The sequence below is a fragment of the Staurois parvus genome, unplaced genomic scaffold (assembly GCF_062004578.1).
Source record: "Staurois parvus isolate SC_StPar_1 unplaced genomic scaffold, SC_StPar_1.0 ptg001404l, whole genome shotgun sequence".
Taxonomy (NCBI): Eukaryota; Metazoa; Chordata; class Amphibia; order Anura; family Ranidae; genus Staurois; species Staurois parvus.
In genome coordinates this window covers 71,144-90,000 of record NW_028319200.1, presented here as the reverse complement: position 1 = coordinate 90,000, position 18,857 = coordinate 71,144, and the positions used below count along the sequence as shown (strand labels likewise).

Here is an 18,857-nt window from a genome sequence, read left to right as displayed (position 1 = left end):
GTGTAGCTCGGGGTTAACTATCAGCACCAAAAGTGATAACCCCCCCGAGCTACACTCGGGATTACCCTGCAGCGTTGCTCCGGGATCTCTTCTGCACTTACCTTGTCCTGCGCTCCTGCGATGTCCCCCCTGCAGCGTCCCCCGCCATCTCCTCCGGCCGATGCCGGCATCTGTTCCCTGCGAGCGTCAGGACGTACGGGGGAGGGAACCGGTGGGAAATTAAAATTTTTTAAAAGTGACATTCACTAAATACACCAAAATCTGATATTATTACGTTCCTGTATCCAACCATTTCACATACATTGTGTCCCGAGTGCTTTGTCCGGCGCCCTGCCTGCATTTTTACTGTTCTTTCTGCCTGGAAACTGAGAAACGTCCATGGCGTCCAAAAAGCGTCCCTTCAGGTCAAAAGCGGTTTTAGACCGGCTAGAGAACAGCGATAGTAAATCAGAACCACTTGCAGAATTGAGTGATAATGATTCGTGGGGGAAATTCCTCATCAGACACTGAAAACAATTCTGCGACTGAGCTCAGCGATGTGCGAACTTGGCGCTATATTTCACATTTCAGTGTTTTTGGTTTGATTATATTATTGAATTAAATTTATTATTATATTTTTATGATTATTTATTATATTATAATTTATGATTTCGTGTTTCAAATTTTTTCATACCCGGGATGTATACTAGACTCTTGTTCGGACAGATTTCAGTGAGTTATTCCTAAGAATTACAGGATGACAATAAAAAAACAACATATTTCCATGCAAAAAAAATGTACCGCTTTGAGCACAGAAATATGGACATAATCAGACCGCTAGGGAGGTTAATGCATTCTGCTACAGTTTAGAAGCCCATCATAGTCCGAAGATTTAGCAATGTAGATGCGCCCTATTTCATGTTTGTTTGCATATTAAAAAGTTAAATTTTTTTTTTGCTATGTGAGCTTAAAAAAAAAAAGATTAAAGCCTAACACCACATTTACATAGTTAGTTAGTCTGGCTGAAAAAAGACAAAAGTCCATCCAGTTCAACCATAGACAAAAAAAAAAAAGTTCTAATCCTATACCCACAGTTGATCCAGAGGAAGGCAAAAAAAATTATCTCTTTAAATAATTTGTTTGGGCCAAGCTGACCCAAATGATTTACTGTACCCATAGGCGTGGTTGCTGTGTGCATTGTATTAAGTGTATGTAGCCCAGTGTTTCTCAACTCCAGTCCTCATGGACCCCCAACAGGTCATGTTTTCAGGATTTCCCTCAGATGAAACAGCTGTGGTAATTACTAAGGCAGTGAAACTGATCAAATCACCTGTGCAAAATAATGGAAATCCTGAAAACATGACCTGTTGGGGGTCCATGAGGACTGGAGTTGAGAAACACTGATGTAGCCTCATCTGCATGACCGTATACAGTGCCGTGTTCCTCAAGTGCGAGAATGGCGCATGTTGACCCACAAAGCCGGCCTGTGCTGACATCCAGAGCAGTATCTGTAAATGGCGATGTAATAAAGAACTAAGAGGACCCACATTGCCTGCTCCTAGCAACCCATCGGTTCCTTTGTTAGAAAGAAAGCAATAATCTACTTTGTAAGAGCAACACAGATTGAAACAAAGCTTCTCTCGGGGCCCCATTTAGAAAGCCGTGGTATGGCCTTTATAGAGCACAGCCCTGTGATTTACAAACGTCCATTATGTTCCGCTTGTTTCTGGACACTAAAGCAAGTGGATGGCCATTTAAATCAACGCATGAAGGGAACAGTCAGCAGGAGGGAGGCCAGTCCTGTGACCTTTTTAAATTTACGTGACCAGACTCGGCTTTAGTGTAGGAGTTCTTCTCTTTTCGGTGATAAACAGAACTTTGTGAGACACAATAGGATGTACGGCATGGTCCACATTTTATGAATGGCTCATCAGTGCTGGTTGTGGTGCCCATGCTTAGGGATAGCCACTCTCCTCAGACTTATTTATTTATTTCAGGTACTTATATAGCGCCGTCAATTTACACAGCGCTTTACATACATATTATACATTCACATCAGTCCCTGACCCTCAAGGGGTGTACAATCTAAGGTCCATAACCCTCAAGGGGCGTACAATCTAAGGTCCATAACCCTCAAGGGGTGTACAATCTAAGGTCCATAACCCTCAAGGGGTGTACAATCTAAGGTCCATAACCCTCAAGGGGCGTACAATCTAAGGTCCCTAACCCTCAAGTGGCGTACAATCTAAGGTCCCTAACCCTCAAGGGGCGTACAATCTAAGGTCCCTAACCCTCAAGGGGTGTACAATCTAAGGTCCATAACCCTCAAGGGGCGTACAATCTAAGGTCCCTGACCCTCAACGGGTGTACAATCTAAGGTCCCTAACCCTCAAGGGGCGTACAATCTAAGGTCCCTAACCCTCAAGGGGCGTACAATCTAAGGTCCCTAACCCTCAAGGGGCGTACAATCTAAGGTCCCTAACCCTCAAGGGGCGTACAATCTAAGGTCCCTAACCCTCAAGGGGCGTACAATCTAAGGTCCCTAACCCTCAAGGGGCGTACAATCTAAGGTCCCTAACCCTCAAGGGGCGTACAATCTAAGGTCCCTAACCCTCAAGGGGCGTACAATCTAAGGTCCCTAACTCACATTCATACATACACATACTAGGGACAATATACACAGGAGCCAATTCACCTACCAGCATGTCTTTGGAGTGTGCGAGGAAACCGGAGTACCCGGAGGAAACCCACGCAGGCACAGGGAGAACATGCAAACTCCAGGCAGGTGGTGCCGTGGTTGGGATTTGAACCAACGACCCCGAGTACTGTCAGGCGGAAGTGCTAACCATTTAGCCACTGTGCAGACTTGCTAAAAGATAAGGGCCAGTGTAGCTCCTCACCACCCAGTGCTTGTATCTCGACATTTTTTAATATTTACAGTGAGCTTTCTCTATGAACGCATCCGGGGGGGGGGGGCAAAATGACTCCATGCAGACTGCATTAAAGCAGCGAGTTGTATTCTCTTTCCCTTCTCATACCACGGATGAGGCATGGGCCGCTTTCTGTTGAGCAACACAAACTGTTTTCCCTCAGATGCTTTTATTATTTAAGAAAAAGAGAAGGAAGAAGGGCGCCGGACTAAGTGCAGCATTAAAATTTACAATTCATTGGTAAAACTACAATTAGGAAGTGAAAAAGGAAAAAGCCTGTCACCAACGTGGTCCGGGTTCCCAGGAGACAGTAGAGAACAAGCGGTATCCACGCATCCAATGTTGGCTGGAAGGGTATCCTGGAGCGGCTGGCCGCTGCAGGTAACCAGCGTGGAACGCAAACGGCACCGGGGCGCTGGTTCCCTGTGGCTGCCGGCCGCTCCAGGATACCCTTCCAGCCAACATCGGATGCGTGGATACCGCTTGTTCTCTACTGTCTCCTGGGAGCCCGGACCACGTTGGTGATAGGCTCTTAACCTTTTCACTTCCTAATTCTCGTTTTACCAATAAATTGTAAATTTTAATGCTGCACTTAGTACGGCGCCCCTCTTCCTTCTCTTTTTCTTAACCTCTTGCCGTCTGCCTGCTGTTTATAAATGGCAGGACGGTGGCACTCCAGGGGCGAGTTGCCGTTCCTAAACGGCAACCGCCTTTTCTAGCTGTGCGCGCTCCCTGGGAGCGCGCACCACCGCGATCCAGTGCCCGCTGTGTCCTCCGGACACAGTGAAACACCGATCGTCGGACGGGTCCTCTGTACGAGGTCCCGATCATGTGATCACTGATTGGCGAATCAGTGATCACATGCAAAGTAGTAAGCAAGATGTCACTTGTGACATAATTGCTTACTACGTGTGAAATCTGTGTATGATCACAGAGGTCACATGGTACAGGGCTATTCACAACAGCCTTGTACCATGTGACAAGCTGTGACCAATCACAGCTCACTCAGTAGTTCTCAATGACTGCAAGAATGCAGACAGAGAGAAAGAGAAATGATTGCTTTTACATCCTATATGGGTGTAAAAGCAATCAGTGTAAAAAAAAAAATCTTCATCACCCCCCACAAGTAGTACAGTGTCACCATGGTGACACTGTACTGCTAGGGTGACCGTATGTAATAAAAAATAATACTATAAAAATGCAAAAAAAAGTTTAAAAATTATAATTTTTGGTTATAAACTAATTTGGATTTTTTTTTTTTTACTAAAAAAATAACGGAATAAATTTTGGCCAAGATTTAGGATGAACTATTATTTATTTGCAAAATTTTATAAAAAAAAAAAACAACACTTTTTTTAAAATTTTTTGGACTTTTTCATTTACATAGTAAAAAAAATAAAAATCCCAGTGGTGAATAAATACCACCAAAATAAAGCTTTATCTGTCTCAAACAAATGGTAAAAAATTCATATGGGTTCAGTATTGCATGACCGCGCAATTTTCATTCAAAGTGTGATAGCGTTGACAGCTGAAAACTGCCCTGGACAGGAAGGGGGTGAAAGTGTCCGGACTGGAAGTGGTTAAATAATAAAAGTATTTCACGGAAAACCGTTTGTGTTGCTCAACAGAAAGCGGCCCATGCACTTAGTCCGGCGCCCCTCTTCCTTTTCTTTTTCCAAATACAGAGTTAGGCTTTGCTCTGAGGGTGCTGCCACTGATGCTGCTTTTTACGAATGTACTTTCATTGTGAATACTAATGGTCCCCCACATGGACTTTATGGACTTTTATGTAGCTACGATATACCCCTCCAGCGCCAAATTTGTATATATTTTATTATTTAAGGCCTAATGTGTATTTTGTGTGTTTTTCCAGTCCCACAGAAGGCAGCACAACAAAGATAAACCCTTCAAGTGCCACAACTGTCACCGGGCGTACACCGACGCTACTTCCTTGGAGGTTCACCTGTCAACGCACACCGTCAAACATGCGAAAGTGTATACCTGTTCCATCTGCAGCCGAGCGTACACTTCGGTAGGTGTACATGGGTATTAGTGTGAATTTTCGTTTCTTAAAGTGATACTAAACACACACTGTTTAATTTACATTATCCATTTTTCTGTATAAGGATGATGGCTCTATAATTATTTTGATTAAAAAAAAAATCTAGGTACCTTTTTTCCGAGTTAACAGCTGTCACATGACCCATCTCTGTCCCAACCTGTCTGCAGGGAAACAGTGGCAGGAGAAGCTTCTAATTCAAAATTTAAAAAAAAAACACTTTGGGATACAGAGTAAATATACATAGTATCAATAAGCAGTTTTAAATTGCTATACAATAAAAAAATAAATAAAATATATATATATATATATAAATATATTTATTTTTTTTATCAAATCTTTATTATTTTTGGCAATAACATGGAGCAGGTGGATTTCTGCCAGTCACAGCCCCTCCAGACTATGGCTTAGAAAAACAGGGCGCTGAAGCCTCCATCAATTAAGATACAATATCCCACTCCCATTGTGTTTTAGCTGGTTTGTGGGCGTGGTGCAGGAAGGAGGGAGTGGGCTGTCATTTACCACAGTGTATACGCCCACAAGCGTGACTATAATCACATGGGCTGCTTAGATGTAATAGGGAGCAAATGTTCAGGGTAGAAAACACACTGGAAACTGAGCATGGGCACTAGCCGCCAAAACTGCTCTGCAAAATCCCCAACTGCAGTGGGGACATGGACAAGAAGGGGGAGACAGAACAGTAGGATCAACCAGGTTTTTTTAAAGAATACAGAACTTGAATCCCATAGTGACTGAGTGGGTAATGAATAGCATCTAATACAGCATTTATTGATAGATTTTTAATGACACTTTAAGTAACCTTTGTGGTATTCTAGATTGCTTTTCTGTTGCACTAGATTGCCCTGTGCTTTTCTATTACACTGCCTCTGTGCTTTTCTATTACACTGCCTCTGTGCTTTTCTATTACACTGCCTCTGTGCTTTTCTATTACACTGCCTCTGTGCTTTTCTATTACACTGCCTCTGTGCTTTTCTATTACACTGCCTCTGTGCTTCTCCTTTCCATGGTATTGTTCCTGTGGTCATCCATTGCACTATACTTCCTCTTTGCTTTTCAATTTCATTATACTGCCCACTGTGCTGCACTGCCCCTGTACCGCCCCTGTGCTCTTCCACTGTGCTGCACCGCCCCTGTGCTCTTCCACTGTGCTGCACCGCCCCTGTGCTCTTCCACTGTGCTGCACCGCCCCTGTGCTCTTCCACTGTGCTGCACCGCCCCTGTGCTCTTCCACTGTGCTGCACCGCCCCTGTGCTCTTCCACTGTGCTGCACCGCCCCTGTGCTCTTCCACTGTGCTGCACCGCCCCTGTGCTCTTCCACTGTGCTGCACCGCCCCTGTGCTCTTCCACTGTGCTGCACCGCCCCTGTGCTCTTCCACTGTGCTGCACTGCCCCTGTACCGCCCCTGTGCTCTTCCACTGTGCTGCACCGCCCCTGTGCTCTTCCACTGTGCTGCACCGCCCCTGTACCGCCCCTGTGCTCTTCCATTGTGCTGCACTGCCCCTGTACCGCCCCTGTGCTCTTCCACTGTGCTGCACTGCCCCTGTACCGCCCCTGTGCTCTTCCACTGTGCTGCACCGCCCCTGTACCGCCCCTGTGCTCTTCCACTGTGCTGCACCGCCCCTGTGCTCTTCCACTGTGCTGCACCGCCCCTGTGCTCTTCCACTGTGCTGCACCGCCCCTGTGCTCTTACACTGTGCTGCACCGCCCCTGTGCTCTTCCACTGTGCTGCACCGCAACCCCCGTGCTCTTCCACTGTGCCGCACCGCAACCCCCGTGCTCTTCCACTGTGCCGCACCGCCCCCCCTGGTTTGTTGTAGAGTGCAGCATTGGTACTCCATTAGTACCTCATGGTGAAGATTGCTGCTGTGGCAACGTTTAGAGCAGAACTATGGGCAAAACCTTTTTTTTTTCTCATTTTGAATAGAATAAGGGACGGTTATAACCCCTGACAGATTTATTTTTTTGCTATCTTTGTCCCATTGTAGAGATTTCCCTTCACTTCCTGTCTCATAACCAAACAGGAAGTGGGAGGAAATCCCTGCACATTAGGGGAATTCTTTGGGGACCCCCAGGTCACCAGAACTAGTGCCCCATTGGAAGATTTCCTCTTTATTACTTTTCTGGAACAACCCAAAAGTTGAGTTTTTCTTTTACTTTCACTTTCAAAGATAATGGAAAACAGGACAAATAGAGAGGGTGAATCTCCCTAATGGGGGGGGGGGGGGCACAGACTGCAGTCAAAACTTCTCCACGCTGTCCAGAAAAAAAAAAATTGCCTTTAGTTATACAGCCCTGGCCAAAAGTTTTGAGAATGACACATTAATTTACCTGTAAGGTAACCCGTGCGGTCATCATTTCTTTGCACAAAAAGGGATTCACAGACAAGGATGTTGCTGCTACTAAGATCGCACCTAAATTGACCATTTATGTGATCATTAAGAACGTCAAGGAGAGAGGTTCAATTGTTGTGAAGAAGGCTTCAGGACGCCCAGGAAAGTCCAGCAAACGCCAGGACCGCCTCCTAAAGTTGATTGAGCTGTGGGATCGGGGCACCACCGGTGCAGAGTGTGCTCAGGAATGGCAGCAGGCAGGGGTGAGTGCATCTGCAGGAGAAGACTTTCGGAGGATTGCCTGGTGTTAAGAAGGGCAGCAAAGAAGCCACTTCTCGACATATCATCCCATGATGGGCCTTTCTGTCCTGTCAGAATGTTATTGCCGTACCCTTTCTTATGTTGGTCACAGTGGAATGTACCTATATGTCCTCCTTGATGGAAATATTGCACTTTTTTTGTTTTCCTCTTTTCCTCCTGTGCATTTCAGGGAGGTGTTTGTGTTGTATTTTATTCATATCGAAAAAAATAAACATCTGTTGAAAGAGAAGCCACTTCTCTCCAGGAAATTTATCCAGGACAGACTGATATTCTGCAAAAGGTACAGGGATTGGACTGCTGAGGACTGGGGTAAAGTCATTTTCTCTGATGAATCCCCTTTCCCATTATTTGGGGTATCTAGAATAAACCTTGTCCGGAGAAGAAAAGGTGAATGCTACCATCAGTCCTGTTTCATGCCAGCAGTAAAGCATTCTGAGACCCTTCATGTGTGGGGTCGCTTCTCAGCCAAGGGAGTGGGGCTCACTCACAAATCTGTCTAAGAACACCGAGATGAATAAAGAATGGTCCAAAAACATCCTCCGAGAGCAACTTCTCCCAACCATCCAAGAACAGTTTGGTGAGGAACAATTCCTTCTCCAGCATGATGGAGTACCTTGCCATAAGGCAAAAGTGATAACTAAGTGTCTTGGGGAGCAAAAAAAATCAAAATTTTGGGTCCATGGCCAGGAAACTCCTCAGACCTTAATCCCATTGAGAACTTGTGGTCAGCCCTCAAGAGGCGGGTAAACAAATAAAACCTCCACAAATTCTGACAAACTCCAAGCATTGATTACTGTTCAACAAATTTTTATTTTTTGCCAGTTTTGGAAACAAAAGGATCCATTTCTTAATGAATTTCACATTCTGAGTTCAAATATAACAATGAAATTTGTCAAAGTTTTCTACTATAGGCGTAATGACTACATAATGCACAATAATTATATAGATAGATGTCTTTCCACAAATATAAAGCAAGTGATATTGACTACATAACAAAGCCTAAATGGCATAATATATTGCATAGGATTACCAAGAAAAATTATAGCCATAAGCTAAGTTGAATCATTTTAATACTTAGGATTCTCACTAGTTTTGTCTTCAGTTTGTGTCGGTTTTGCTTCTCTTGGCTTTTCTCTTGTATTCGAGGAAAGGGCTATCTCTTACAACTGCACGTGACTACACGCTTCAGGTTCTTCCTCACTTGACTCAACCACGAAGGATTCTGGTGCTTTAGGAATTGGTAGCCCCTCTCCATGAGGAACTGGACGTTTTGCCGATGGAATATTTGGATAGTGCACAGATAACTTTTTCTTCTTATTTAGCCCTTTTACAATTGGAGGCACCATACAAAAGTAACAATTACTAACATGATCTGTTGGCTCTCTCCAAATCATTGGCACAGCGAAAGGCATAGATGCCTTTTTGCCATTCAACCATTGCTCCAGTGCCGTCCCACAAGAATTGCAGCATATATGTGGTGCCCAGCTCTTGTCCTGGTCTCCTATCTTGCAGCCAAAATACAAGTTGTAGGCTTTCTTAATCATTCCTGTTATCCTCCTTTTTTGTGAGATAAAAGTTATTTCACCGCAGATATAGCAGAAATTATCTGCTTTATTCACACAAGTTCGAGGCATTACTGAGTAGCCTATATAAGCATAAAACGAAATGTAAAGACGAACTACAATCAGCTACAGATACTGCAGCTTTTATGCAGTGAAGTGATGCAATTAAAGGCTAATATTGCATCATCTCAGTATACATGACATTTTCTATTGGTCACCAGTATCAATTGCGCAATATGCAGCTGAAGTTGCATCATAATTTTGAATGGCTTACGTCATTAGATGGGTGAATATATCATGGAAACTAGAGCCAATCAACATTTTTTAGGGTCATTTTCGTTTTCAGCACCCCAAAATTATGTAAGATTAGCTAATTTTATGCCCAAAACTTTTTACCTGTTGAACAGTGTTATGCAAGAGTGGGCTGCCATCAGACAGGATGTGGCCCAGAAGTTGATTGACAGCATGGCAGGGAGAATTGCAGAGGTCTTCACAAAGAAGGGTCAACGCTGAAAATATGGACTTTTTGCATAAACATAATGTAATTGTGAATAAAAGCCTTTGACACGTATGCCGTGTGTGATTGTACTTCACTATACCGGAGTAACATCTGACAAAAAGATCTAAAAACACGGAAACAGCAGACTTTGTGAAAGTTAATGTTTGTTTCATTCTCAAAACTTTTGGCCAGGGCTGTACTTTAACCACTTCATGTCCGGACAGACATTCAGTAAGCTGCCTACCCGTACCTCCAATATGGGCAGGTAGTTAGTGAATGGCTGGAAGAATCAATGGACGACGAGGACGCTCACCAGCACCCTTGCAGTTTATTGAGAACTACAACCCACCAGCCACAGAGGCCCACGGTACTTTTAGTCTCATTCATTCACAGGAAACTGCGCTGTTTTCAAATTGTGACAGCGGGTGCGGGGATCACAAAGCAGGGAGTGCTGGCAGCGGGAAGTGGGTTCTTAGCAGGGCCGTAGATAAGGGGCTACAGCCAGACCCTCCTGTACAAGGCCCAGGCCAGCAGGGGGCTCCAGAACGCTGTATATGAAGAAACAAAAAGAGGGCGCACAGAAAGGCTGTCTCTGAGGAAGAGGCACAGCCTCGAAACGCGTCAGCCAACAGCCACCTAGAGGTCTACAGTCCCTCACCAGACATCCTTCAGAGTGATTGGACCACGCTGCATTTCTTGTGACATGCCCTTCATTTGATTTTATTCCTTTTTGTGAGTATTTTACTTTTTATCAATAAATCTTGTTTTTAACCCCTCGCCTACAGGACACTTCTACCCCCTTCCTGCCTACCGGGCACTTCTACCCCCTTCCTGCCTACAGGGCACTTCTACCCCCTTCCTGCCTACAGGGCACTTCTACCCCCTTCCTGCCCACCGAGCACTTCTACCCCCTTCCTGCCCACCGGGCACTTCTACCCCCTTCCTGCCCACCGGGCACTTCTACCCCCTTCCTGCCCACCGGGCACTTCTACCCCCTTCCTGCCTACAGGGCACTTCTACCCCCTTCCTGCATACAGGGCACTTCTACCCCCTTCCTGCCTACAGGGCACTTCTACCCCCTTCCTGCCTACAGGGCACTTCTACCCCCTTCCTGCCTACAGGGCACTTCTACCCCCTTCCTGCCTACAGGGCACTTCTACCCCCTTCCTGCCTACAGGGCACTTCTACCCCCTTCCTGCCTACCGGGCACTTCTACCCCCTTCCTGCCTACAGGGCACTTCTACCCCCTTCCTGCCTACAGGGCACTTCTACCCCCTTCCTGCCTACCGGACACTTCTACCCCCTTCCTGCCTACAGGACACTTCTACCCCCTTCCTGCCTACAGGACACTTCTACCCCCTTCCTGCCTACAGGACACTTCTACCCCCTTCCTGCCTACAGGACACTTCTACCCCCTTCTTGCCTACAGGACACTTATACCCCCTTCCTGCCTACAGGACACTTATACCCCCTTCTTGCCTACAGGACACTTATACCCCCTTCCTGCCTACAGGACACTTATACCCCCTTCTTGCCTACAGGACACTTATACCCCCTTCCTGCCCAGGCCAATTTTCAGCTTTCAGCGCTATCACACTTTGACAATTGAGCGGTCATGTAACACTGTACCCATATGAATTTTTCAGCATTTTTTTTGAGACAGATAAAACTTTATTTTGGTGGTATTTATTCACCACTGGGATTATTTTTTTTTTTTTACTATATAAATGAAAAAGTCCAAAAATGTTGAAAAAAAGTGTTTTTCTTATAAAATTTTGCAAATAATCTTTCTTCATAAATCTTGGCCAGAATGTATTCAGTTATCTTTTTAGTAAAAAAAAATTACTCAAATTAGTTTATAACCAAAAATTATAATTTTTCAAAGATTTTTTTTACATTTTTATATTTTTTTTATATATATTATTTATTTTTTAACATACTGTCACCCTAGCAGTTCAGTTTCACCATAGTGACACTGTACTACTTGTGCGGGATTTTTTTTTTCTTTTTTTTACCCATAAAGGCTGTAAAAGCAATCATTTCTCCTTCTCTCTGTCTGCATTCTTGCAGCCATTGAGAAATATTGTGTGAGCGGTGATTGGTCACAGCTTGTCACATGGTACATGGCTGTTGTGAATAGTACTGTACCATGTGACCTCTGTGATCATTCACAGACTTCACATGTAGTAAGCAATGATGTCACAAGCGACAGCTTGCTTGCTCCTATTCATGTGATCACTGATTGGCCAGTCAGTGATCACATGATCGGAACCACACACAGAGGGTCCCGTACAGCAATTGGTGTTCCACTGTGTCCTCAAAATGGCAGGCGCCGTTTATGAACGGCAACCCGCCCCTGCACTGCCTGCGTCCAGCCGTTTATATACATGGGCCACACGGGAAGTGGTTAATGCTTGTGAACGGAGCAGGCTGGAGGTGGGATGGCGGGATGAGGTTTGCAGAATGAAAATGTGCATTCACTTTATTCTTGGTTATTGGAAGAGGGCAGACTTTGAAATGTTGGCAATGCGGATGTAATAGGATGACAACTCCTTAGTGAAGCAACACATGAACACTGACAGTACAGTATGAAATCTTATACCGAGTGATGCAATCCAGATTGGTGGTAAACACCATAAACTCCACTGTCATTGTGTGTTCAGATGACTTCTATGATTTGTAAATGTATTTATTTTGTGTATTTTCCGGTGCACATTTCCTTTTCTGCCACTAAACCCGTTTTCTTTTCCCCATTCTCTCTGCAGGAGACCTATCTGATGAAACACATGAGGAAACACAATGCCCCAGAAGCCCAGCCGCCTACGCAGGTCCTGACCACACAAGCTCATTTCACCCCTGTGTCCCAGGCCCCAACATCTGAAGGACCTCAGTGCTCCTTCGACATGAACCCCTTCAAGACTGGCCACCACAAAGACTTGTGTCTAACTGTCTCCACCAGTACCATCCAAGTGGAACATCTCGCCAGCTCCTAGTTACGCACAAGGGGGGGACAGGATATCCGGGCAAGACGGGAGAGAGGTCCCAGACCAGACAATGTGGGAAGTATCGACGGGTCTGGGCCACGCCTCTCCCAGAGGGTTGGGGAAAAATAGAGAGACTAAAGTCCCATTATGGGCAGGAACTTTGGCCTTGCCATAACACAGACAGCAGAGAAAACCACAAAATCCTAGCGCAGCCTCGGTATAATGGAGGCGTTCGAGCTGCTTTGGGATTCGTTTTGAGCCCAAACGCAACCCATGCTGCTTGCTGATAGTATGCATTAACAGTACGCGGCCAGGCTGCGGCGCACAAAGCGGTGTTACGACCCACGCACTGCACCCCCTGTGTAAAATCACGCGTAGAGCCTGCCGTGCCCGCGGGGGAATGACGCATCGCCAGTGTTAAGGAACGACTGCGGTTTGTACGCAGCGCACAGCCAGGAAAGATCTGCCCGTGTGAGACAGACTAGTGGGGAATAATGATTTAAGATTTTTGGACTCGTTATTTTATACCCTTATACGTAAGTGGGGGAGGGGTGGGTGGGACGGAGTTCTGTATTATATTTTATTTCATCCTTATCTGATTCCTGCTCTTCCTCACCCGACAACCTTCCCTGGATCTACACTGCATAGGAATAAGGAGGAGCGACAAAGACTGACAATGGGCGAGGAGGGGCCCCGATGAGTTGATGCTCTACATTAAAGGTTCTATTAGCTAGTTCTGCTAATCTGCCAGGGGATGTTTAAGCCTGTGTCCTGGATATAATATGTATAAATATATACAGAACAAAGTGTGTATATCTATCCACTGTAGCTTATTCTGCGCTCTTGGTTATTTTTTTTTTATTTTAATTTTTTTTTTTTTTACGCGGTCTTGTACATCATACGGTAAAGGGGCACGTCCAACACGTTCTGCCACAATTCCAGTACCACCACCCTCTTCCCAGACTTAAAACTGAACTCCGGGCAGATCAATTCAGCGATGTATGCATTAAAATGTTTCATGTGTTTTTAAATGTAACTATAGTAAGCGCCTGGATTATTACAGGTGACAATTTACGCAGCGCTGAACATATATTGTATGTAAGTTCCCTGCAGTCGAGGAGCTTACGCTCTAAGATCCCCTACCTCACATGCATACGTACACAGACTAGGGACAATTGACGACATATCCGCCTCGTGTATAACAGCACGGAGAAAGGGAGAGGGATGGCCACCAACAGCCACTTGGGCTCTGCTGCATGTACAGAAGGAGAGAGCAGAGAGTAAAGCAAGCCATAGATTAGGCAGTTTTCTTTCCTTCAGCCGTGGGTTGAAGGAAAGAAAAATCGCTCGATTCTCCATCAACTCAGTGTTGATGGGGGAATCCCCCCTGCTGTGCTATTGTATTCTGACAGCGGGAGGTTTCCCCACTGTCAGAATATAGTGATAGCTATAGCCGCTGGCAGTGATCACATGGTAAAAAAAAAAAAACCATAGTGATAGTTATAGCTGCTGGCAGTGATCACATGGGAAAAAAAAACCCATAGTGATAGCTATAGCTGCTGGCAGTGATCACATGGAAAAAAAAAAAAAAACATAGTGATAGCTATAGCTGCTGGCAGTGATCACATGGGGGGAAAAAAAAAAACCACAGTGATAGCTATAGCCGCTTGCAGTGATCGCATGGAAAAAAAAACATAGTGATAGCTATAGCCGCTGGCAGTGATTGCATGGGAAAAAAACCATAGTGATAGCTATAGCTGCTGGCAGTGATCGCATGGGAAAAAAACCATAGTGATAGCTATAGCCGCTGGCAGTGGTCACATGGGGAAAAAAACCATAGTGATAGCTATAGCTGCTGGCAGTGATCACATGGGGAAAAAAACCATAGTGATAGCTATAGCCGCTGGCAGTGATCACATGGGAAAAAAACCATAGTGATAGCTATAGCCGCTGGCAGTGATCACATGGGGAAAAAAACCATAGTGATAGCTATAGCCGCTGGCAGTGATCACATGGGGAAAAAAAACATAGTGATAGCTACAGCCGCTGACAGTGATCACATGGGGAAAAAAAACCATAGTGATAGCTATTGCCAGTGTTAAGGAACAACAGCTGCTGGCAGTGATCACATGAAAAAAAAAAAACATAGTGATAGCTATAGCCGCTGGCAGTGATCACCTGGGAAAAAAAAACACAGGCTGGTTGTACTAAAAGTTGTACTGAATTCGATCGATACATCAACGTTAGTAAAACCAGCCTTCCCAAACCGTGGATCAAAATTTGGGCGGTTCCTGCTCAACTGGCCAAATTTCAGTCTGTCAATGGCCGGTCTTAATCTCATCAGTGTGCTGCTCCTTCTAAATTGCCCGATCGGTAAGAAGAGGGTGTGGTCTTGCAGTGCCATAAAACCTTTTAGAGGTAGGTCCCAGACCTGGCTACGCAGCCTGGCAGAAGGTGGCTAATTCACTGGTTGAACAAGATTGTAAAAACCCTTTTGGAAGGCAAAACTATGTATTTGGCTGTTTGCTTTGGAGTTCAGTTTTAACAATCTTTTCTTCTGTTTTCCCTTTTGTCTGATTCCTCGAGTCTTTGCTATTTTGCTGCCTTGTGTTCTTTGCAGACTTAGTCTACCTTCCTGTCCTGGTCTTCAAACCCCTTAGCCAACGTCTGTTCACTTCTCCTGTTTCAGAAACCTGACTTTATTCTCCTGACTATTTTGCCTGCTATCATGTCCTATCCAAAATTGCCTCACCTGATATCCTGACTTTAGGAGACATTTCATTACGCTGGCGTTTGATTTTCTTTTCTTTTACATGCTAATCATGGCTTTATATTCCTCCACTCCGACCTGAATTCTCTACCCTGACTTGACTTTGCCCTCTTCTCTTCTTTTCTATGCTGACCTGGCTTCTCCCCTCCTTTTTTTTGTCCCTTCTAACCTAACTCCTCCTCCCCTCTTCTCCCTAACCGGACTCCTCCCCTCTTCTCCCTAACCGGACTCCTCCCCTCTTCTCCCTAACCGGACTCCTCCCCTCTTCTCCCTAACCGGACTCCTCCCCTCTTCTCCCTAACCGGACTCCTCCCCTCTTCTCCCTAACCGGACTCCTCCCCTCTTCTCCCTAACCGGACTCCTCCCCTCTTCTCCCTAACCGGACTCCTCCCCTCTTCTCCCTAACCGGACTCCTCCCCTCTTCTCCCTAACCGGACTCCTCCCCTCTTCTCCCTAACCGGACTCCTCCCCTCTTCTCCCTAACCGGACACCTCCCCTCTTCTCCCTAACCGGACACCTCCCCTCTTCTCCCTAACCGGACACCTCCCCTCTTCTCCCTAACCGGACACCTCCCCTCTTCTCCCTAACCGGACACCTCCCCTCTTCTCCCTAACCGGACACCTCCCCTCTTCTCCCTAACCGGACACCTCCCCTCTTCTCCCTAACCGGACACCTCCCCTCTTCTCCCTAACCGGACACCTCCCCTCCTCTTCATTTTTACTTCTGGCTCCTCCAACCTGTCTCCTCTTCTCCCTCTCTCCTCCAACCTGTCTCCTCTTCTCCCTCTCTCCTCCAACCTGTCTCCTCTTCTCCCTCTCTCCTCCAACCTGTCTCCTCTTCTCCCTCTCTCCTCCAACCTGGCTCCTCTTCTCCCTCTCTCCTCCAACCTGGCTCCTCTTCTCCCTCTCTCCTCCAACCTGGCTCCTCTTCTCCCTCTCTCCTCCAACCTGGCTCCTCTTCTCCCTCTCTCCTCCAACCTGGCTCCTCTTCTCTCTCTCCTCCAACCTGGCTCCTCCTCTTCTCCCTCACTCCTCCAACCTGGCTCCTCCTCTTCTCCCTCACTCCTCCAACCTGGCTCCTCCTCTTCTCCCTCACTCCTCTAACCTGGCTCCTCCTCTTCTCCCTCTCTCCCCCAACCTGGCTGCTCCTCTTCTCTCTCTCTCCTCCAACCTGGCTCCTCCTCTTCTCTCCTTTTCCCCTTTATCCTGCACTTTCCCTTCTCCCCTGTTTTGCATTAAAATGTGGAAAGAATGTAAGCCTATTAAATCCTTTGGAACTCTTCACACTGAACAGTTGCGGGGACATTGCGTTTTTCAAAGTCCTGCTTGCTGTATTTTTAGTGCGGTAAAAACTGCACTAAAAATGCACTTCTCCATTAAAATAAATAGAGAACACATCAAAAACACACCCACTATTGAAATGAATGAAAAAAACACTTGCTGTTGTGTTTTTGATGCATTTGTGAGCCATGTGTCAGGTGAAAAACGCACTGTAGACGTGGCAGAAATGCACTTGCGTTTTTGTTCTGTTTTTTTTCAACTGAGCAGTGTGAAATCCTAACACAGCTCCCCTCTAACCCGGCTCCTTTCCTTCTCTTCTTCCCTCTAACACAGCTTCTTCTCTTCTTCTTCCCTCTAACACAGCTTCTTCTCTCATTTCCTCTCCTCTTGCTCCTTCACTTCTCTTCTTCTTCCTTCTAACTGGCTCCTTCCATGCTCCTCTTCTCCCCCCTAACCTTGATCCTTCTCTTCTTTTCTTCTTCTCCTCCTCTTCTATTCCCCTTCCTCATCCCCTTCCTCTTCTCTTCCTCTCCTCTTCCCCTCCTCTTCCCCTTCTCTTCCTCTCCTCTTCCTCTCCTCTTCCCCTTCTCTTCCTCTCCTCTTCCTCTCCTCTTCCCCTCCTCTTCCTCTCCTCTTCCTCTTCCTCTCCTCTTCCCTTCCTCTCCTCTTCCCTTCCTCTCCTCTTCCCTTCCCCTTCTCTTCCCTTCCCCTTCTCTTCCTCTTCCCCTTCTCTTCCTCTTCCCCTTCTCTTTCTCTTCCCCTTCTCTTCCTCTTCCCCTTCTCTTCCTCTTCCCCTTCCCTTCCCCTTCTCTTCCTCTTCCCCTTCCCTTCCTCTTCCCCTTCCACTTCTCTTCCCCTTCCACTTCTCTTCCCCTTCCACTTCTCTTCCCCTTCCACTTCTCTTCCCCTTCCACTTCTCTTCCCCTTCCACTTCTCTTCCCCTTCCACTTCTCTTCCCCTTCCACTTCTCTTCCACTTCTCTTCCCCTTCAACTTCTCTTCCCCTTCAACTTCTCTTCCCCTTCAACTTCTCTTCCCCTTACCCTTCCTCTCCCTTTCATCTCCTCTCAATCTAATGTCCTCTCCCTCTCATCTCCTATCAGTCTTCTCTTCTCCTCCCCTCTAGCCTGGCTCCTTCTTTTCCTCTTCACTCTGGCCTGGCTTCTCCCTTCTTTTTCTCGCTGTAACCTGGATTCTCTCCTCCTCTTTTATTCATTTACCTTCTAACCTGGCTTTTTCTCTCCTCCTCAAGCTGGCTTTTCCCTTCCTCCTTCTTTTCACCATAACCTGGCTTTTCCCCAACTCGTTCTTCCCTCCCCAATCTACCGTTTGTCCTTTTCTCCACTCTGACTTGACTTTTATCCTCCTCACTATAACCCAGGTCCTGTTCTTCTCCTGACTAGACTGTTATGCATTCTTTGCTGTCAGTTTGTGTCCTGCACCTTTCACATTTATTTTCCCTTTCATCCTTCACCTTGTTGATGTTCTGGACCTTAAGTGTCTCCATTTCAGGCTCAAAAAGAAAACTCACTTTTCCAAACACAAAATTCCTCATGTACATTCAGCTGCAGCTGTGTCACGGCCATGTTCTGGCTGCATCCAACTATTCTGGTATCCTTTCATGTTCCCATTTTTTTTAGTATATTGTATAGAAATAAACCTCCATATACATTGTGTTTTACATTCTGTGTAGCTGACCTGTAATATGAGGTTTTAGTTGGGGCACTACGGTGTCTTGGAACCATGAATGGTGTTTTGGTGAAGGGAGGTGAACACTGGTGTGTGCTGCTGGTAAGGGAAGAGCATGGGCATGTTGGGGGAGGGAGAAGAGTATGGTTAAAGGATAAGTTCACCTTTTGTAGAAAACAAAATAAAAAAGGAATAATTATAATAAATGCACATCTTTACAGGTTAAAAGGTGCATTTATGTTTACATTGCACCCGTGATCAGCAGATTGCATGTGCAACACGTGGATCCTGCAGACATTCAGTAAGCTGCCTACCCGTACCTCCAATATGGGCAGGTAGTTAGTGAATGGCTGGAAGAATCAATGGACGACGAGGACGCTCACCAGCACCCTTGCAGTTTATTGAGAACTACAACCCACCAGCCACAGAGGCCC

General features: G+C 45.9%; 1 protein-coding gene across 5 annotated transcripts in view; it reads left to right on the top strand.

Annotated features, from left to right (window-relative positions):
* Positions 1 to 18,415, top strand: part of ZNF384 (zinc finger protein 384) — a 133,266-nt gene extending 114,851 nt beyond the window's left edge. For all 5 annotated transcript variants that reach the window (XM_089661911.1, XM_089661909.1, XM_089661910.1 and 2 more), the window contains 2 exons: positions 4,783 to 4,941; positions 12,467 to 18,415. In XM_089661911.1, the coding sequence (XP_089518037.1) occupies positions 4,783 to 4,941; positions 12,467 to 12,694 (387 nt within the window). In that variant the 3' untranslated portion in view covers positions 12,695 to 18,415. The remainder of the gene's footprint in view (positions 1 to 4,782; positions 4,942 to 12,466) is intronic.
* Positions 18,416 to 18,857: the final 442 nt, after the last annotated feature.